Source organism: Ursus maritimus, unplaced genomic scaffold (assembly GCF_017311325.1).
Source record: "Ursus maritimus isolate PB19 unplaced genomic scaffold, ASM1731132v1 scaffold_9, whole genome shotgun sequence".
NCBI lineage: Eukaryota > Metazoa > Chordata > Mammalia > Carnivora > Ursidae > Ursus > Ursus maritimus.
Window position 1 is genome coordinate 34,238,997 of NW_024427107.1, and position 23,056 is coordinate 34,262,052.

Genomic DNA, 23,056 nt, shown 5'->3' on the forward strand with positions numbered 1-23,056 from the left:
TTAGGATTAGAATGTGTTTTAGCTTAACATTAGGAATCACAGTGAAAATTTCAGAAAAAAATATTTTGAGTCATTATATACTTTAATTAAGATTTAAGCTAGAATATAATTGGGGTAAATGATGTTTCATAAAAATTGTTGATATATTTTAAACTAGAAATTTTTAATCATATTTAATGCATAGCGAAAGGATCTTTAAATGTTAATGTATGAAGTGATTTATAACAAATTATTCTTTGGAGACAATAGAAATAGTGGCATTAATAGACAACTCTTCGTGGTATTTAATTATTATTAGAAAAAATGACTTTGGATAAGCCAATAATTCTAAAGTTCAAACTATGAATTATATAGATTTATTTCAAGATTAATTGATTTTTATTAACAACCATGAACAAAAACTTCACCCTGCTATCCAGGGATATATTTTAAAACCAGAAAATAGTAGAAAATCTACTTGAAAGTTGTATTTAAGAAAAGGTATTTTTAAAAAACTTAACTGAGACTTTTTTTCTTTGTTTTAATAGACCAGAAAGCCTTTGATAACTACTTTAAAATGTTCAATTTTATGTAATTTGAGTCAGGAAAAACATATTCTTTGTGTGTTGTAGATGTGTTCATTTATTTTTAGAGGTAAAAAATTCTTAATTTACCACCTGCATGCCTCTAGGCATAGATAACCATAACACTTTCTTCAGGCATGACTTGTCCTCAAGTTCTTCAGCTTTCCAAGCTATCCTCTCTCCTCACCTCACGCAAAAACAGTGCTGACTCTAACGCACTTAGCTTCTTAATCTGAAATATGGCCTCACCTGCAGTGCTTGGACAAAATAGTCACTCAGTAAATATTTGACAAGTGAATGTATTCATTAATCAGTAGTAGGTAATTTCCAACCAATGCATTCTTGAATACATGGTATTGATTCAAAATTTGTCTAAGAACACAGTAATTATTGTTGAATGATAGTCTGAAAATACATGTCATTCACTCATTCTATCAGATAAAGTAACACTTACTTTGGATTATACAAGTGAATCCCACGGTCATATACCATGATGCCATCCTTTTTGATCTTCCCATGTAGAAATGATTTTTAAATCCTTAGAAATAATCTCTTGTTATAACCTGGTACAAGATATTTTAAATAATGTGTTTTGTGAAAAATTTAGTTGTTTACAATACATTGTTTTCTTTTTTTGAGAACTCCTGGGAGGAATATCTTCAGTGGTATTGAGACTTCCAGTCAAGTCATTTTAAAAAATCTCTTGTAGTTGCTAAATCAGGTAACTGATTATATTTAAAAAAATTTAAAGTTAGGAAAATGGAGTAAAAATTGTCCATTGACCCAGTACTGTCTCCTCGCAAATATATAGCATTTTACAGATTTTGCTTTGTAATTTAATATATTCCTGCCTCCATCTTTTTTCTTCTTACCCAATTTTCCCTCATTCTATTTCTTCACTAACTTCTAAAACAATATCGTAGGGATGCCTGGGTGGCTCAGTCAGTTAAGTGTCTGCCTTCGGCTCAGGTCATGATCCCAGAATCCTGGGATCCAGTTCCACATCAGGCTCCTTGCTCAGCGGGAAGCGTGCTTCTCCCTCTGCCTGCTCAGGATCCTGGGATCATGACCTGAGCTGAAGGCAGACGCTTAATAGACTGAGCCACCCAGGTGCCTGGGGCTTGGTCTTAATATGCATGTTATGGGTATGAACAAGCAATTTGAAATACGGAATTTTCTCAGTGTTTTTTTGTTTTGTTTTGTTAGAAGAACTATGTAAAAATATCAAGTAATAAGTTTTAAGGTTATTAAAAACAATCACCAATAATTTATGAAATTATAAATTCTCCCTTTATGAAATCTCTACAAATATTTGACAGGAAGTGTCAGTATTAATACTATTCCAGTGGAAGGTCAGTGCCCAAAATAAAATGAAATAAATTTCTCTTCATCCCTTCCACTTAGCTCTAGATTTATTTATTTGAGTTTTTTGAAAAAAATCTTAAAATAAATATCCAGTATTATTTGTAGATTATCTTCCACAGGTTATAGCAGTATTCAAAAAAAGGTTATGAGACATAGGCTTCAAATAACTTCTCCTGGTACCTTATGGGAAGAAAAATTGCCCCAAAGAGCAAAATCCTATCTCCAAAGATATTTTAATATAATAAAAGTTGTGAAAAGGTTATTCATTGCTTTTGTTACGTTATCTCTGGGACCATTTAAACCTTATAATGAGGATTCCATGAATCAAACCACCTGGCTTAAAAGTCAGATAACTTTCTGGTATTTTCCTAAGTTCCCACCTAATGGACTGAGAAGAAAATAGGCCATCAAGGAATTTTATCTTATATCTCAATAGACAGAATTCTAAGGAAAAAAAAAAACGAGTTGTTCCCCAAATGTTTTATAAGATTCTTTGGAGAAAAATGCAATAAGGATCATTAATTAAGTTTTCATTCATTCGAGTATTTGCTAAATGCCTAGAGTAATCCAGGCAGTGTGCTCTGGGCTGGAGGGACTGAGATCAAAGTTAGAGATCCTTTTCCGAGAGGTTAGAATCTGTTGGCAGACACTGCAAATGCAGTGTCATGACAGAAATTCTGTGAAAAAAGATCACAGAGGAGGGGCATTAATTAGGATGGATGGGAGCAAGGCAGAGGTCAGCAGAGGGTTCCCTGGTAAATAGATAACACTTAAACTCATTTTATAGGCCAAGTAAAAATTATCCAGGTGACAATATTACTTTATTCCTCCAATTATAGTTCTTTGAAGCATTTAAATACTTTCAGAATGGTTGATTTTAGCTGAACCAGAGAGCAGGAGATTCTTGGCCGGGAATTCGCAAACATGTTTGCTTTAATCAAACTTTGTATTTGGCCTTTCACCTTTTGGAAAGTCAGTACCAAAATGAGTAAACTTTCCCTTATTAGTATTCTCAATTCCTTTTGAATGGCTTTTGTTCAGCTTATTCAAGTGTGGTTAAAAGATACTTTAAGACACAAGGTCTGTCCTGCACTAGGAAATTTCTTCAAGTCCTTATGAAAATATATGTTTTGGGTTTGTTTTCTGTGTTTTTTTTTTTTTTTTTTTTTTTTTTTTTTTTGCCTTTTCATGTCATGGAGGTTGGCTAGATAAATAATAGTATGAAACTTCTTCTTAAACAATTTGATTTTATTGAATTCTTTTACTTTTGCAAGGCCTGGGAATCAAGATTTAATGCCATTTCGATCTGTATTGTTTTAATTTTTATAGTCAGATTTTTCTTAGATGCTTGGAGTGCTTTTTTCTCTAAAAAGTTATATAATGTAATTTTGTGTATTTTGAAAATATGAATTAAGAGCATATGTTACAGGCTCCTTCTCATTGCTTAGGAATTTCAAAAGCTTATATTTATCTTACATTTCTAATAAATATATTTTTGTTACAATTCATAATTTTAACACCCTTTGTGATTTTTAAGTAATATTTCAATTGTTATTTGAGAGCTTAACTCTATTGCATTTTTTTCTCTAGACTTATTGAATTGTGTGTATATCATTTATCTATATATTTGCGGGCCAATTTCAGATGTTACTTGAATTCTGAGAATTTTCTGTTAATTATTCTATTATATTCCATACTTTTTTTGATTATTCATTTTTTTAAAAGATTTTATTTGTTTGACAGAGAGAGAAAGAGGGAGAGAGTCAGGCAGAGGGAGAAGCAAGCTCCCTGCTGAGCAAGGAGCAGGATACGGGACTTGATCCCAAGACTTCGAGATCATGACCTGAGCTAAAAGCAGATGCTTAACCAACTGAGCAACCCAGGCACCCCAAATACAATCATTGTCTTTGTATATAAGTGGAGTTAGCAGCTGCCAGAATAGCTTAATTTGATTTATTTTTTGTAAGTTATAATCTGAGGGTTGATAAAATATTTTCTGATCAAAATATTTTCCATGAATCTCAAATTCTACTCCCCCATTAGTTTAATTCCTAAAGGACTTAAATATTAACTCCTTAATATTACAGATATTTTTTGAATGTAAATGTGAAAATTAATGCATTGTAAATAGAGATTATTTAGTCAAATTCACTGTCACCAGGCCAAACCCTGAAGGAAAAGGAAGGTTTTCTTCAGAGCAACAGAAAAGTCATGTCCATCAGTAAGGCAAACATATATTATGGTTAGAGTTAAGTGAAATTACAACAATATTCAAAGCAGTTGTGTTCAGTTGTGAGTAATAGAGAACTAAAAGACACTAGTTTAAAAAATTTCAGGATTTATTTATGTTACATAATGAGAAGTCACAAGATGATTTAAAGGTGTCAGGGTGAATTTCCTGAGGTTCTCCTTGCCAGTTCCTTTTAGTTGCAAGATGCTTCTCTAGCTCCAACATCGTATCTTTGTTCTAGGTATCCAGGAAGGAGTGACATGCATATTTGGAAAGCAAAAGTTCTCCCATTGTTTCGTTAATCAGAATCATGTCTCAGGGCCACACATGTAAAGTATTGGCAAAATGTAATTTTTAAATTGACACAGACTCCCAATAAAATTGTTCTTTTGTTACTAAAGGAAAAGACTATTCATATTGGGTAAGCAACTGGCAGCCCTTGGAATAAAATAATTTCACACAATGTACCTCTTTCTACAAGTTTTATTCTATGCTAAGAAGTGCCAGTTAACTCTATACAAAAACAGAATACAAATTGTATTTATCGGAATACACGTTTCACCCGACTGCTTTTTTCGCATGGGTAATTGGTCAAAATCATTACTACTCTTAACAAAATTTTCTTATCTTTTACCTTTATAGTGTACTTTCTACAATGTAGTTCTCATATAGCTCACCTGATAGCTATTTAAAAACAATGTTTCTACAGTGCCTTCACTGTAGATTAGATGTTTAGTAAGAAGTGATATCATGCTATCCAGAAAGGACTCTATTTTAAGTTCAGGCATTCAAGCAAACATGACCCTTGCTTTAAAGAAGACTGAAAATCACTATCCTGTAGTCACTGTGTACAGATGGTTACCAATAAAGACCCATTAACTGGGGCGCCTGGGTGGCACAGCGGTTAAGCGTCTGCCTTCGGCTCAGGGCGTGATCCCGGCGTGATGGGATCGAGCCCCACATCAGGCTCCTCCGCTATGAGCCTGCTTCTTCCTCTCCCACTCCCCCTGCTTGTGTTCCCTCTCTCGCTGGCTGTCTCTATCTCCGTCGAATAAATAAATAAAATCTTTAAAAAAAAAAAAGAAAGACCCATTAATAAAGCACTCGTTTAGAAAAAAGCAGAGAAGGTAAGCAATTGTCATCTCTTATGCATAAAAAAACAAACAAACCCACAATTGTTCCTAAAAATCAATTTGTAAAGTTTCTATTTATAGCAAGCTAATAAGCAAAATTTAAGAAAAGCTGTTCTCACAGCACTTGAATAATTTGCTCCAATCCTATAAAGTAATGTAAACAATTGGAAAATGACATCATCCAGTCCCCATGCTCTGCTTCTTTAAAAGGTCAGGCTTCAGAAGAACTAGAACAGATTTAAGTTGTATTCAAAATGCTCACAACTGAATAAACCAACCAGACTTACAGAAACATAGTTAAACTTTAGGAATTGGAATTAGACAACAGATTGTGGAGAGTTACAATGTGGAGTAGGAGAAATACTGGAAAAAACTCTTCTTCCTAATAATTATCTCCCTTTCTAAACTAGCTTCTATGAGCAATCATCATCATATCCAGAGGAAAGACAAATAAAAATTAATAATTATATAGTTACTTATACAAAATAAGCAAAATTGCATTTTTGAGGGGGAGTTAACATCTTAAAAACTTCAAGGAGTTTTCTGATCCTATTTTTCTTAAAATGTCTTAAATCTATTAATTGTAATATGTTACCATGGTTCTTTTTCTAGAATCTATCAGTTCCATAAGAGGATTGATTATTATAATTGTCAAAAAAGAATTTTCTGAATGTGGAGACATGTTTTTGCTATTCTGTTTATTTGAGTAAATTATTTGTGAATGCCTAAATGCTACATTAGAGTTCTAATTGCATAAATTAAAAGAAATCTACTAAAAGCAAAGCAAGTAATATGTGTTGAGGTCATGTCTCTATCAAAGAGCCTGGGAAATAAAGTCAACATTATAGCTTTTTTGGTTTTGTTTTGTTTCAGTGGTTGGAAATGATGGATTTTATATAATATTGAAAGGTTCAGCTCGACCTCAAACAAAGGTATATAGAAATCTGATTGAAGAAAATGAGTCAACAGCCTCTTTCATACCTCAGAGTTTCCAAGAATTTGTTTTCAGTGAAGACTTCAAAAGCTTTATACTTGCTGAGATGCACACACCTTCATGTGATGAAACAGTAAGAAATGAATATTTGCTTTTTCCCTAAGCAACGAAGTATCATTATTATAAAATTTGATCTCTTCCAGATATGTAAATCCAAATATCTTCAGTGAGTTAAGTATTAAAGATAATATATCTTTTAAAAATGAAAATTATACTATTAATATTGAACTTGAAATTTGTTCACGAAATTTTAATGAGGGATGCCTTCAACAACATACCACCCACTGGCAGGGATTATATAGTAAATTTGGTAACTAGGACAAAGCCGGTGTGGTTGGATCACTGAATGAGGAAGAAGGGTAGTTTGAGATAAGGGAGAGGGAACAGGTGATTTGAGGAAAAGGAAAGAGAGGACAGATCATGGAAGGTCTTTTTGACAAGTTAAGAACACATGCTTATCTCAAGAGCAATGCTAAGGTGATCAAGGGGTTGATTCCATTACATTCATAAGGTTTTACCTGAAGAAAATCCTTGGCTTCTTTTTATTTTTTTGACACTATCAGCTGGTCTAAAAATTACAGTACAATATCTTTCTGGATCTCTGGATACTCTCCATGGGTATCAATGTGGTTTGACTAGAATTGTGGCTAAAAGAAAGCCAGTTTTAGATTTGGGGTGGTCAGGATGTTCAGAGTAGAAAAGAGCCAATGAAACCAATTAAAGCCAAATTATTTATCACTATGGATCGAAGTTAGGAAAACCTAGAATGTTGAAAAGGTTCAGAAAGAATGAGGATGGATAAAACTAAGAAAGAAAGACAAAGATAAAAAATGAGACCTAAATATAAAAGTATATTTGTTGTTGATTACACATGAATGGGTAATGTTTCTGATTTTTCTTGATAGAGATGAAAAAGAATACATTTGCTACTCAATGGCTACATATCAGGTACCTGATGCCATTTCAATATGCTTTAGAAAAAAAATACCACACTTGGCACAGCAGTTATAATTAGAGCTACTTCTTGGTCCACGTTGTAGCAGTCAACTCCAGTCTTTCAGGATCTATTTGTTTGTTCATTTGGTGAGGGCAAAACTGATGAATTAAAATGGGAATGTGATGGGACCACCACCTCTGAATTCTGCAGTAGGTCTATGAAGGTAGCACTATCTGCCATTCTTCCAGGGATGTAGTATTTTTTTCTCCAGTTTTGTTGAGGTGTGATTGAAAAATAAAAATTGTATATATTTAAGGTGTATATCTCAAAAGTAAATAGAGTGAAATTATCACCACAATCAAGCTAATTACCATATTCATCATTGCACATAGTTACAAAATTTTTGTGGTGAAAACACTTAATATCTACCCTCTTAGCAAATTTCAAATATACAATACAGTATTGTTGACTTTAGTCACCATGTTGTACATTAAATCCCTAGTATTTACTCATTTTGCATAACTGAAACTTTGAGCAATAGCTCTTCATTTCCTCTACCCCCAGCCCCTGGTAAACAACATTTTACTCTCTGCTCCTATGAGTTTGGCTATTTTAGATTACACATATGAGATATTACAAAATTTGTCTTTCTATGTCTGGCTTATTTCACTTAACATACTGTCCTTCAGTTTCATCCATGTTGTAGCAATTGACATTTTGTTTATGCATTCATCCATGGATAGACCTTTAAATTATTTCCATATCTTGACACTTGTGATTAATGCTGCAATGAACATGGGAATGCAGATATTTCTTGGAGATAGTTCCACTTCTTTAGTTGTCTATGCAGAAGCAAGATTGCTGGATTGTATGGTAATTCTATTTTTAAGTTTTGTGGGGAAACTCTATACTGTGTTCAATAATGCTTGTACTTAGTTTACATTTCTACGGTGTGCAAGTGTTCTCTTTCCTCCACATCTTTGTCAATACTTACCTTTTGTCTTTTTAATGATAGCCATTCTAAGCGGTGTAAAGTGATAACTCATTGTGGTTTTGATTTGCATTTTCCTGATAATTAGTGATGTTGAGCACTTTTTCATATTCCTGTTGGTCATTTATATGTCTTCTTTTGAGAGAGAGATGATTATTTAGGTTCTTTTCTCATTTTTTAATTGAGTTCTTTTTTCTTTCCTACTGAGTTGTGTTTCTTATATATTTTGGATATATATTAACCTCATCCAGATACATGGTTTGTGAATATTTTCTCCTATTCTGTAGGTTGCCTTTCGCTACGTCAGTTGTTTCTTCTGCACTGCAGAAACTTTTTAGTTTGATGCAGTCTCACTTGTCTATTTTTGCTTTTGTTCCCCGTGCTTTTGGTGTCATATCCAAGAAATCATTGCCTAGAGCAATGTCAAGAAGATTTCTGTTTTCTTCTAAGAGTTTTATGGTTTCAGGTCTTATCTTTAAACCTTTAACCCATTTTCAGATGGTTTTTGTATATGATGTGAGATAAGAGTCCACATTTATTGCTCTGCATATGGATATCTAGTTTTCCTAACATCATTCATTGATGAGACTATCCTTTACTCAGTATGTTTCTTGGTACTCTTGTGGAAGATCAATAACCAGAACTGTATGGATTTATTTCTGTTTTGATTATGATAGCTTTATAATATAATTTGAAATCAAGAAGTGTAATACCTTTGTTCTCTGAGTTTGGCTTTTTAAAATTTCACATATAAATGATATCATACAGTTTTTGTCTTTGTCTGACTTAATCTCTCTTAGCATAATGTCCTCAAGGTCCATCCATGTCACAAATGACAGTATTTTCTTCTTTCTCATGGCTGAAAATATTCTATTGTATATATAATGTATCTTCTTTCCTATTTATCCATTGGCAGATACAGGTTGTTTCCATATTTTGGGTATTGTGAATAATGCTATAATAAACATGGAAGTACAGATATCTTTTCAATATTTTATTTTCACTTCTTTTGGGTATATACCCAGAATTGAAATTACTTAATTATATGGTAGTTCTATTTTTAACAGTTTTGAGGAAATTCCATACTGCTAAGGGTTTATTTTTCTCCATATCTTCACTAACACATGTTATCTCTTGTCTTCTTGAGATATAAAGGTAAAAAGTTAATTTGAAATCTTTTTTAATATAAGCATTTATCACTATAAATATTCCTTTTAGGACTGCTTTTGCTACATCCTGTACGTTTGGTATGTGATTTTTTTTTTAAATTTGTCTTGAGATATTTTTTTAAATTGCCTTTTGATTTCTTCTTTGACCCAATGGTTGGTGAAATATGTTGTTTAGTTTCTACATATTTGTGAATTTTCCATTTTCCTTTTAGTTATCAATTTCTAGTTCCATTTCATTGTTGTTGAAAAATATACTTGGGATGATTTTGATCTTAAATTTATTAAGATGTTTTTGTGACCTATCGTGTGATCTAGCCTGAAGAATATTCCTTGTGCGTTTGAGAAACTTTACTCCTGTTGGGCGGAAAGTTCCGTGTATGTGTCTATTAGGTCCATTTGGTCTATAGTGTTGTTCAAGTCAGCTCTTTCTTTGTTGATTTTGTACGTGGATGCTCTATCCACTTTTGAATATGGAATATTGAAGTCTATTATTATGTGTGACCTTAAATCTAAAGTAAGTCTCTCATAGTGTATTACTGTTTCTTGTTTTATTTTGATCTCTTCAGCCATTCTATGTTTTTTTTTTTTATTGGGGAGTTTGATCCATTTACATTGAAAGTGATTAGCGATAAGTGAGGCTTTACTATTGTCATTTTGTTAATTGTTTTCTGTCTGCTGGTAGTTGTTTACTCTTGTCATCCTTTCTTATTTGATGATATTTTCATAGTGATTTGTTTTGATTCTTTTTATCTTTTGTGTATCACTAAATATCTTGTAGTTAATTTCTTAATTTGATAACTTAACTTCAAACACATAGACAATCTGTTTCATCCCACTCCCTACCTTGTATACTTGTAGTCAGAGTTTTTACTTCTTATATTTTGTATCCCCTAATAATTTTTTTGTGGTTATAGTTATTCTTGATAATTTTGTTTTTTAACTTTTATATAGGATTTGAAGGAATTTATATACCACCATTACCATGTTGCCTTATTCTGTATTTGACTGTATATTTACCTTTACTAGTAAGAGTTATACTTTCATGTGCTTTCACATTGCTGTTTAGCATGCTTTTGTTTCAATCTGAAGAAATCCCTTTAGCAGTTCTTCTAAGGCATATCTAGTGGTGGTGAACTTTCTCAGTTTTTATTGTCTAAGAAAGCCTTTCATTTTTAAAGGATAATTCTGACAGATATGGTCATTGGCAGTTTCTTTCTTTTAGTACCTCAAATATATCATTCTACTCTCTCCTGGCCTGCAAGGTTTCTACTGAGAAATCCATTGATAATCTTTAGTGTGATAAATTGCTTTTCTGTTGCTGTTTTCAAAACCATCTTTGTCTTTAACTTGAAAATTTAATCACAATATGTCTTGATATAGACCTCTTGTGGTTCTTTGGGCTTCTCAAATCTTGATGTCTATCTCTCTTCTCCATGCTTGGGAAGTTTTTGGTCATTATTTCTTTAAGTAAGCTTTCTACCCTCCTTGGCTCTGGGTCCAAGGTGTCCATGTGCCAGTACTCAGGGAGCTATGGTGGTTCTGGCTCTGGGGGCATACAGTGGCTCCAATTCCAGGGAAGCTCAGCAGTGTTGGCTCTGTTGTCTCCAACAGGTGAGTCCACACTGGCAAATACTGTGGAGGTCCTCAGTGTTGAAGGATGCTCAGGTCACCTGCTCTTCTTTACACCCACCAGAGAACTCATAATGGAGAGGATTCCTCTTGGCACAGAGCTATGCTGGCCTGGGGAATGAGGTGACACAGGTAAAATGTTTTCTTCCTTTTTCTATATGGCCATTCTTGTTTTTTGTGCTTTAGTGGCATGTTGTAGCTTCTTAAATATATTCCAACATTCTCTGACAGCTAATTTCATTTGTGGATAGTTGCTAAATGGTTTTGTTTTGTTGTTTTGTTTTGTTTTGTTTTTTTGGTACTGGGGCAGAGTGAGACCTCTTAGTCTGCCATCTTGATGATGTCTGTAATATTGTTTTGATTTACTGTGTTGACTAAAGTTGAAGAGGGTAGGAAGAGGATAATTTCATAGGCTTCCACTTGAGCTTCCTTAAGAGCTCTTACCATAAAGGCCAAGAAACCAATGTAAAGGCTCTACCAAGTCTTCATTCAAATTATACTTTTAAGGCCCATGGAAATTTCCATGAGGTAGGTCTGTGGACCCCATGGAGTTACTGTGAACCAGACTTAGGTAAAAACTTCATTTTTAGATGCATTCTTCATATTTTCTCATGTAACAAATGGTCATTGTGAGAATGTATTCAGGTTAAAGTCATTATCATAAGTTTTAGGGTTCAACAGAATACTTGCTTGGGCTGTGAATGCAACCTTTATCTTGAGCTGTGCTATCCTTATAGTTATATACTAGGCCCAATACTCACTTTTTCTCTCTCGCAACAATAGAAGAGGAGATTTCATTTATATGCTGCCATGGAGCCCTTGGGTAGCATACTTGACCTTAAGTTAATGATTGATTTTTTTCATCCTTCTCTGTTTTTCTCTAGTGTATTGATGTCACTAAGAACCAGTCATTCTATTTAGTGGTTCATATAATTACCCATCCTCCAACATCTCAAAGGTCTGAAGTATTGTAATTTCCAGTGCATTCTCGTCTGCCAATACCCTATTCCTGTTCAACACCATTAAAAGTTTTATCAGTTGTAGTACTACAGTATGCCAAGGACTATCAGTACTACAGTGATGGATTTTTATTGCAAACTGGCTGACAGGCAGTTCACAGCTCTAAAGTCCTTTTTAAAAAAAAAAAAAAAAGGATAGAAATAAAGGCAGACAATTTTGTTAGCTGTCAGCAACCCGAAGGCTTTTGTTTAAGTCTGCTGAAGAACGAGTATGTGATTATTAACTAAAATTTATTTCAGATTGCTAAAAATTTAGATTATCCTTGCCAACACTGTCCCCTATAAGAGTGAGTTTTAAGTCATGTTTATCTTTGCCTGATTTTAATAACTGACCTTTTTTGTTTATTTATTTAATGGGACTTTAACAAATAAAAATATTATGACTCTCAAAAATTTGTAGTAAGGAGGGTTTTTGTGATTTTTCTCAAATAAAAGGTTATTTTTTTCCTCCATCTATTTGGCTTCTTTGCCATTATTTGCTTTTTTTTTTTTATTGTGTTGTATCAGAGAACCAAACTACAAAGAAGAAAAATAAGTAATGACATCTTTACTCTTCAATTTAAACTTCTAACAGTTTTATAAACAGGTGGGCATTATCTGAGTATAATGAACATAGGTGAAAAAATAGAGTCTGAGGATCACATTCATTTTTCATGAGATATAAACCCCTGTACTTCCTCCCTGCTATCAGTGTAAACTGGACTAAAAAAATTAGTGTGACACAAATATATAGCAAGAATTTTTGGTTTTGCTTTTCTTGACATTGATTTGTAAATTAAAAGCAAAACGCTTTTCTATTATAGTGTTTTATATAAGGAAAGGAGAGAAAAAATTATATCTTCCTTTACAAGATCACCAATTTAATGATTCTAAGTATTTTAAATTGTTTAATTCATTTTATCTTTTCTAATTAACTTCACAATTTTTCAAAGAACAATCATAAAGAAAATAAAATTTCTTTTGAGTCATCCTTACACGTGATCGTAACCATATTTTATACTTTATATACTTTTGTATTTAATACATAAATACATATTTTGCTATGCCCTATCTTTTGTTAAAATGTATTTTTGACATTACAACATTTAGCAACAATTAAAAAGCAAATATTTAAGTTGAAGATCCTCAGTAATTATTAAAAGAAATTTCCAGTTTATTAATATAATTTTTCTTTTAAAAATAAAACATTTGAAATCACATGAAAAGAAAATCATTTGTTTAAAAAGTGTGTATTGAACAAGTTGGACACAGTAGAGTGAAGTTATAAAATAGCTTTATTTCTTTTTCATACTGAAGTTTTCAAACAAGCTATGTAGCATTATTCTTCTCTGCTCGCTGGATGAAATCTTAGTCAGATCCTATGTATTAACAAACAGCCTCATTTTTTTAGATATTAAAATTTCCAGTCCTGTCTTCACTTCAAAATTTCAAACTGCCATGCTTGACAGCACAATTTGTGCCTTATTATGCCATAATTCTGCATTGGGGATGGGGTTATTCCTCTTTTCTTACTATGCATCTTTTTCAACTTACTAACTGCTTTTTCATGCTCCTCTCAGCCAGGATCAAGAAGGAGGGGAGGGTAGATATTAGAGGTAAAAATCTATGGTTATCCTTTGTGATTTGATGTCTAAATGTAGTCTTTTATATATTCTTTTTCCTGTAACTCCCTGGAAGGGTTCTTTTTCCTATAGGGGATTATTTAATTCATCCATGGCTTCAGGCAGTGTAACACCACGGGTCTTTCTTTTAGGTCAGTTCACATTTTCTGGCAATTCTCCAGTTTTATTCCTTTCTCTGGGCAGTCCCACACTGGTTATCTCTTGTGAGCCCTCCTGGCTGATGGGAGAGGGAGAATCACACACTTACTCTCTCAAATTCCTGTCTTGTCACTTTGAGCCTAGGGGAGAAAGTAAAAGGGCAGAAAGGAGAAGACTGTGGGACTCTGACAAACTCTTACCAAACAAGCATTGCCATCGGTTTCCTGATCTCAGTTTATAATCTCTTGAGTTAGAAAATGAGTTAAAGTTCACAAAACCGATTTTACAATCTCTAAATCTCTGTGCAAGTTCTGCAAACTTAAATCCTTGTAACTCTGAAACAACAGGAAAAAAGTACTTTCACAGTAGGAAAACTCCACCAAGCACTCTGTTACATAAGTATCTATCATCTCTCTAACCTTTATATAAATGTTATATTTAAATTTATACTAATTTAATTTAATTTTGTATAAATTTAAATTTAATTTAAATTTATATAAATATAGGTTTAACATTCTGGGATAATTGGAAAAATTGCATTTAATATTCTATGTTTTATTGGTATACATACAACATCCCATTTTATTTATATATGTGTATATATATGTGACAAAATTGATATGTAATAAAATATGTGCTTATCCACAGCACATAGAACATTAAATGTAAATGTTCCAATTGTTATATGATTATCTATTATGTAATCATATATAGCCTATTATATTTTTATTTCATATTATTTAAAATTATATATATATCCTATTACATATATATAATAGGATGTTGTGTATATATACATAGGAATCACATAATACATAGAATGTACAGGACGTATTTTTATTTGCTTATTTCCACAGAAATTTTACATATAATTTTATTTTTTTCTTTTTTTTTAAAGATTTTATTTATTTATTCGACAGAGATAGAGACAGCTAGCGAGAGAGGGAACACAAGCAGGGGGAGTGGGAGAGGAGGAAGCAGGCTCATAGCGGAGGAGCTTGATGTGGGGCTCGATCTCAGAACGCCGGGATCACGCCCTGAGCCGAAGGCAGACACTTAACCACTGTGCCACCCAGGCGCCCCTAATTTTATTTTTTTCTTGAAACCCACTACAATTTCCCAAAAGCTATGATATTGAAATGTAGCTCTTTACCATGTGTGTTTTGCTATATAAAAAATCAATTTTAACTAGCTTTTAGAAGGAAAGGTTTTTTTTCTGATGCTACAGATTCACAGTTAAATTGTGCACTAGTTTTATTAAGTACTTATACTATGTAAGATTCTTTTTGCGTTAAGTGCTGTGGTGGGTTTATGATACAATCTTGAAATGACTACAGATGTAGATTTTGGAATTGTCTACAAAGAAATGTGATATTCAAACCACAAAAATAAATAAAGACTCTGATAAAAATAGTAATAAAAAGAAAGGGCTAAATTCAAGGAGCAAATCTGATTGATTCCATTCTTCAAAAGATGGTAAAGAGCCACAAAAGAAACCAGCAAAGAAGCAGAACTAGAGCTGGGACAGGGTCCTAGAAGCCAAGGGAGAAGATAATTTCCAAAAAGGTGAGATGATTAAATGGTCATTGACATTTTGAGGCCCTTTCTTTTACAATGAGAGCTTTGCATGGAGCCCTCTTGCTTGGTTTATCTTGTGACCCATTGTGAGAATTTGTTTGATGACTTGATAGCATCCTAGATGGGAGAAAATAAGTTTCCCTTGAATATATATAATTTAACTAATAAAGTTCAAACCTTTAATCTGAGAATTTTTTTAATGCTCTTCTTTAACAAGTTGGCTCATTAAATCTAAAAACAAGACACGGCTGACTTAACTAATTGCACATTATTCTTTAGCAGGTTGGATGCTTTGTTGCCTTGATAATTCTTACAAAATTAGTATTTCTCAATAATAAAAATTATAAATTACAAAATATTTGTTTTTGTCTCATCCTCCTGCTCTTGTTAATATGAGACAATGATATACTCTTCGTGTCTCTTATAGATCTGGCTCTTTGTTTTTGGATTTTGGTAAGCATGTCTCCAAGCAGGCATACAAATCAACACGCACGCACACACACACACACACACACACACACCCCTATTACTTGACAACATTGTGATGGAGCCAAGGATTACTGAAATAAAACATAAGAAATGCTACTTTTCCATAATAGGGGAACAAAACTAACTCTTATTACAGGAACAGGAAAGACAGTACATGATAAGGTGGAAACTGGTTTTGACTAGGACTATGGTATTTGGAGGAAGAGCAAGTTCATTGTGGGTTAGAGTGGGCAGGAACATGTCATGAAGTTAAGGAGCTTGAGTTATGTCTCTAAGTAGAGATAGTTTATAGGTCAATGAAAGGAGGCACTATCCGTTTATTTTATAGAATTCCATAGAATAGAACATATATTGAAGGAGTTGCCGGGGACATCCATGCCTTGCTCACGTTGTGTGGCCTTATGCAGTGACCATGATAACACCACTTTAAGAACAGAAGTGATGCAGTCAGACCATACTTGATAGCTCTGGAAATGGACAACTTACTAAGACTCTTAGTCTTAGTTTCTTTATCTGTAAAAACTGAGCTTAGTAATAATGCCCACTTCATAGATAATTGTATTAAATGAGATTATATAAGCACTGAGAACAATGTCTAGCACATTATGAGAACTGAATTTTTACCTACAGTTATTATTATTATTATAATTAGTGTTTTTGCTTTTCATTCCATCTTTTTTTTTTTTTTTTTTTTTACCAATTTTACCTTCGGGCTCTCCTTATTTCTTCTTCTATTTTTATTTTTTTGAAGATTTTATTTATTTGAGAAAGAGAGAGAGAGAATGAGCAGTGGGGAGGGGAAGAGTGAAAGGGAGAAAGAGTCTTAAGCAGACTCCACACTGAGTGCAGAGCCCCATGTGGGGCTTGATCCCTAGACTCTGAGATCATGACCTGAGCCAAAACCAAGAGTCCTCTACTCAACCAACTGTACCACCCAGGTGCCCCATGGGCTCTCCTTATGTCTTGCCAATACATTGCAACCACCCCATCCTTGTATTCAATCTACGAATAGCCTCAGTTCACCATCCACATTGTCACTAGAATGACTTATAAAAGTCAAATATGATCATGTTGCTCCCTTGCATAAAATGCTTAGTCACTTCTAGTCACTTCTAAGATAAAATTTAAATTTCTGGGGCACCTGGGTGGCACAGCGGTTAAGCGTCTGCCTTCAGCTCAGGGCGTGATCCTGGCGTTCTGGGATCGAGCCCCACATCAGGCTCCTCCGCTATGAGCCTGCTTCTTCCTCTCCCACTCCCCCTGCTTGTGTTCCCTGTCTCTCTGGCTGTCTCTCTCTGTCGAATAAATAAATAAAATCTTAAAAAAAAAAAATTAAATTTCTTTGCATGGGTTTCAAGGCCCTTCATGAATGAATTCAGCTGTCCAGTGCACCCTTTTATTCCTAGCCATGTGAAACTACTTATAGATCACTGAAGATTTGTTGTCTCCATGCCTCTATACATCTTGTTTCCTGTGCCTGCAATGATATGCTCTTTTGGGGTTTCTTCACAAACTTTCACGCATTCTCAAGAAACTCATCAAGCTTGCTTTCTCTGACAAAACGGTCTCTCACTTTTGCCTGTGCCTTGATTTATTTTGTGTATGCCCCTAGATTGTGGTGTTAGTTTTTGTCATGTGACTTACTTTTTAATTTGTTTTTGTTTTTGTTTTCATTCTACTGTAAATTCATTGAAGTTAATCTAAACTTTACACCCCTTGTCCATAGGTGTAGTGATTGACATAGATACATATGTTATTTAAAATAAAGGCATTTTTAAGGGGATGACTGAGAGAACGAATAAGTGAATAAATGGAAATACTCCAAGTGGGAAAACCAATGTGGACAGGGAGAGATAATATGGATAATGAGGGAAACTTCTGGTCTATAGGAATGAGAAAGCAGTTATAGGTCACTTAGGCAGGTTCAGGTAAGTTTGAGTTCATTTTTTGGAGCCAGTGGGAAGAATTTTTCTTTGATGAAACAGAGTAAGGAACTATACTCATCACTTGAAAAGAGCCTTAACTTCATACATTTTAGAAAGATTAATCTGACAGTTCATGTCGTACTCTGGTGTCTTTTGATTACTGTTGTTTTCAAGAGATTTGTTGTATGCTCACAGAAAGCTAATCTTTATAATGTTTTGAGCAAATTTAACTTTTCATGTTGGAGCCAATGGACTTCCTTGCTTATTTAATCACTTTGCTCTGTGTCAGGATGTGCTTTTTAAAATTAAACTTTTCCTTTCCCAAAGAATGCCTTAATAAATTTTGCACTAAAAATAAACAACATAACTAATATATGATTGACATTCATAATGGATAAAAAAGTTAAGACTTAGTGGAAATAATCCCTGTCTTTGCTTCTACATTTTTTAATAAAAAATTATGAGCATTCAGGTCTTGAACTCAGGGCCGTGAGTTCAGGTCCCACGTTGGGTTCTATGCTGGGCATTGGGCATACTTAAAAAAAAAAAATTATGAGCATTTTAAAGAAGCAATCAAATCATATCTTTTGGGTTTCATTAATTCTTTATTTGAATATGAAAATGACAGTGCTATGTTTTAAATATTTACCAGCTTTTTAAAAAGCAGTGGAGTATTGTATATTTTACATGTGAAAAAGTCATTTTGTTTGCTGTGGATAGAGTGGAGTGGATTTGCATAATGTTGGTGTAGAAGGCAAAACAGGGAAATCAGTGAGGAGGCTGTGGTAATAGTGCATGTGAAAATGTTATTCGTCTGGATAGTGTTGCTTAGGAGAGAAGTATAGATATAGATGGATGTGGGATATATTTTGGATGTAGAATTGACAGGACTTGCTTATGGATTGGACACAAAAAGTAACTGAAAGAAATGATTCAATGATCATTTTTAGAATTTTGGACAAAAAATGGTGGATGTTAATATCAATTATTGGGATTGAGAAGACTGAGGTAGAAGAGGATTTAAGAGAAAAAAGGTAGAGTCCTAATTTGGTGTTTTAGAGTCAATATTTTGAGATGCCAATTATATATCCGAGTGGAAATATATGTTGACAGTTTGAAATACAAGTCTAGATCTTAAGATTGTAGGGATGTTGCCTATATCCATTTTGTTGCTCAATAGTATTCAGTTGTATGAATATACCACAATTTATTAATCTATTATTCTGTTTATAGACATCTGAGTTAGTTCCAAAGCAACAAGTGTCAGATACAAAGTTTTTTTTTTTTTTTTTTGTGACAAATGTTTTTATTTCTCTTGGATAAATACCTAGGAATGAAATTATTGGTGCATAGAGAAGATATATATTTAACTTTTCATGAAATTGCTAAATAGTTGTCCAAAGAAGTTGTAATGTTTTAAAGTATAGGCTTAAAAATAATAATGTTAAATATAGGACCTAATGCTTTGTTGTTTATATTGCTAAATATTACTTGTAAAATACAGTATATGAATTGGTTTGATTATTTTGCTTGATGAGAGTTGGAAGTAGAAACAGTTAATACTCCAATCATAAGCCTGATGATTATAACAGTGATGGGAAAGATCATGAATTGTGATAGCAGCTGCTATTTAATGAGTGTCTGCTATGTATATGCACTAAGGCTAAATTAAGATTTTTATAGAGTATTTCATAGCAAGTCTATGAGGTATAGATTATATTTATTATTATTCAGGAAACTAAGACTTTACTTACCTGTCTCAGATCATACAAATAATAAATACTAAGATTGAAGTGGTACCCTGGTTTGTTGATTTAAAGCCCAGGCTATTATTCAATCACCAAGCCTTCCTGTCTTCTAAACAAACATGTTGATTTCTTGAGTAAAATTTTAAAATAAAATAAGTGAAAGTAATTCTTAGAGTAAGCTTTTAAATGAGAGTCTCTGGTCTTTGAGTGACAAATGTGTGCACATTGTGACAAACAGGGACTATGAAATAGTTTCAAGTAGAAATCCTGCTTCTTTGTCCTGTGTTTTGTGGTCGAAAATGCTGTTGTCAAAGATTTGGCTAAAAGTAGACTAAAATGACCTTTGGACATCTAAATAAACTTACTGGTCTCAGAAGCTAGTATCACTTAATGTTTAAGATACCAAAAATATGGGGCGCCTGGGTGGCACAGCGGTTAAGCGTCTGCCTTCAGCTCAGGGCGTGATTCCCGGCGTTATGGGATCGAGCCCCACATCAGGCTCCTCCGCTATGAGCCTGCTTCTTCCTCTCCCACTCCCCCTGCTTGTGTTCCCTCTCTCGCTGATTGTCTCTATCTCTGTTGAATAAATAAATAAAATCTTAAAAAAAAAAAGATACCAAAAATAAATGTATCTTTGCAGATACATGAATGCTCATCTTCAGCATACATTTTTATATGATATTAGATCTTTATAGTTGTAATGGCTTAAACCATTATGGTGACTCAGGTGGCCTTGCTGAGTTGTACTGAGCCCATTTAATACAATTTTATATTTTGTTTTGCCACTGCCTATATGTATGGCAGTGTGGCTGTATGTCATAGTAACACGAATATAGCATAGCTTTTTGAAAACAGCTTTTTAAAACAAACTTTCCTTTTTTGGCTATTTACTTAATTGCACTATTTTGGACAAGTTACTTAGACTTAATTGCTTCATCTATAAAATGAGAACAATAATAATACCTACTGCAGGAAATTTTCTGAAAATTAAATGATAAAATGCAGCCCTGTTTCCGGCACAGGATATGGGTTTAATAAATAATATAGTGTATTATTATTATTATTATTATTATTATATTATCATTATGGAATCAAATGAAAAAATATTAAGAATATTGTGATATCAAGCAGGAAAATTAACTCTTCTTGACGTTTAACCTTGGCTCCCAGTCTGGAGTCCATCAGTATGCTACTGCAAGGCCCTGAGACACTTCCACCTAATCAGATTCTACTGGGTGATCATTTCCTACATCTGACACATGTAGGTGGTCTTCCTTGGTAATGAGTTCACTCAATATATCAGAAATTACGTATTTTCATTCCCACTTGAGAACATCTTTCTCTTGAATACATTTTCAGGTGCTATAAGGATGGGAGCAGAAGCTTGTACAATATGGAGATACTGTGTTTTTCTTTCCTCCCTGCCCTTGCCTCTAAATCATCTTGCAGCCCTTCCCTTCTGTGCTCCCCTCTCTATTGAGTCAGTCCCTTCTCACTTCCCTGGTTAGTTTCTTAGAATTTACTAACTTCTCATTTATTTGTTAGGTTATAAGGAAGCTTAGTCAGTTTTCCAGTTGGGGTATATGGCTAATTCATAATCATAACTCATCTTTGAATCTTGTTTAGCATGATGATTATGTGTAACCATCCCATCAGTGCTTTCTGTCCAGGATTTAGTTTTTTTGTAGCTATCTACCTTTGTCACAATCTCCAAAATTTAATCTCCTACTTACAAAGTAGAAGTGTATATCTCTATGCTGTGGTACTTATATGCTAACAGAATGTATAGAACACCCATAATGTAATACATCCATACCATGGTATTTACATCCATACCGAAAAGAAACTAAATTTATAAGAGAGAGAAGGTAGAGATTAAGGTAAATACTAAATGCAATTTGAAGTAATAATAAAAGTGTGGTAAAAAATGATAAAAGAGCATAGTGTGAGACAGTTCTAGGCTTGAAGCCTGGCTCTGCTATTTACTGGCTGTTTGACCTTGGATATGCTCCTTAATTTTTCTAAAGCTTCCTTTCCTTTCTTTCCTTTTTTCTTATTCTTTCTTTCTTTCTTTCTTTCTTTCTTTCTTTCTTTCTTTCTTCTTTCTTAAGATTTATTTATTTATTTGAGAGAGAGAGAGAGAGAGAGAGCATGTGTGCACATAGGAGCAGGGGGAGAGGCAAGGGAGAAGGAGAGAGAATCTCAAGCAGATGCTGCATCTAGCATAGAGCCCCATGATGGACTGACTCAATCTCACAACCCTGAGGTCATGACCTGAGCCGAAACCAAGAGTTGGTTGCTCAACTCACTGAGCTACCCAGGTGCCCTGTTTCTTTATTTCTAAGATAAATTTAGTGGTAGTAATATACTAACAATATCTTCCAAGTAGTCTGTTTTGAGGATGAAATAAGATGATACATTAAAGTGCTTAACACACAATAAGGGCTCAATAAATGTTGTTTTGCTTATCATACATTAGCAATACATATGAATTGCCAAATGAACTGTGTAGGCAGCTTATTTGAGTTAAAGAAAGGGGTAGTAACTTTTGGCAGGCAATAGATAAAAAAAAAAGATATATTGAAAAAGTTAAATTTCAAATGGATAAGCATAGCATATTAGAGGGGGCATTTTCTATGGTTAATAAGGGGCTGCTAGGAAAACTAAGTCAGGATTCACGAAATATTGTTGGTGACAATGAATTAACTAGGATGAAAAATTCACTTAAGGAAGTAATTTGGAGATAGGGCTAGAAAAACAGGTAGGAGAATAGAGGGTTTTGTATTTGAGGTTTAAGGGGTTCATACGTAACTTGGACACTGAATGAAATTATGGACATTGACTTATACCCACAATAACATTGAACACAAAAATGTGTATGTGGTATAGTTTTGAAAGAATAATAATAGGAGTATCTAGCATGGTGTATGGTACATGAAGAAGGAAGAATAATATGATCACTACTGTGGCCCAGAGGTAATATTATAAGGGCATGGATACAGTGATTAAATTCTTAGCTTGTGCCTATGTAAATCAAATAATTAAATAATATGATACTAGTACAGTGCATAAAGAAAACAAAATGATATTTATTTGCAATCATTTGGAGAGCTATAATTATACCATTTATATCCTTGTTAAAATAGGAAAAGGCAATGGTTCTACCTCCCTTTGTAATTGAATAAATTGGGTAACTGGAGATAATGAGCCCATATGCATAATATAATTGCTTGCTGCATAAATTTAATTGTTGATATTTACATTAATTTCTAGGTTTTATGGGAATTAATCAACTCTTTAAAATCTTAATTTATTGGCTTATATCAATTGTTAGCTAGTCGGTCAATAATAAGTTGTGTGAGTGAGAAGTAGGTGATAGGGGTTGTGGGGGTCAGAGTTTGTTAAAACCAGTTTGCTGCCAGTATGTATGTATCTTTAATTTAGAGTGAAAATATTTTGAGCAAGTTAATTACTCTACTATTAAATCCCAATTTTTCAGTCTCCCAACTGCAAAGTATTTCTAATC

At 33.5% G+C, this 23,056-nt stretch overlaps 1 protein-coding gene across 1 annotated transcript in view; it reads left to right on the forward strand.

The window, feature by feature from the left end:
- Nucleotides 1-23,056, forward strand: part of CNBD1 (cyclic nucleotide binding domain containing 1) — a 327,265-nt gene that overhangs the window by 225,235 nt on the left and 78,974 nt on the right. The window contains exon 6 of the mRNA XM_008689174.1: nt 6,165-6,358. Within this exon, the coding sequence (XP_008687396.1) occupies nt 6,165-6,358 (194 nt within the window). The remainder of the gene's footprint in view (nt 1-6,164; nt 6,359-23,056) is intronic.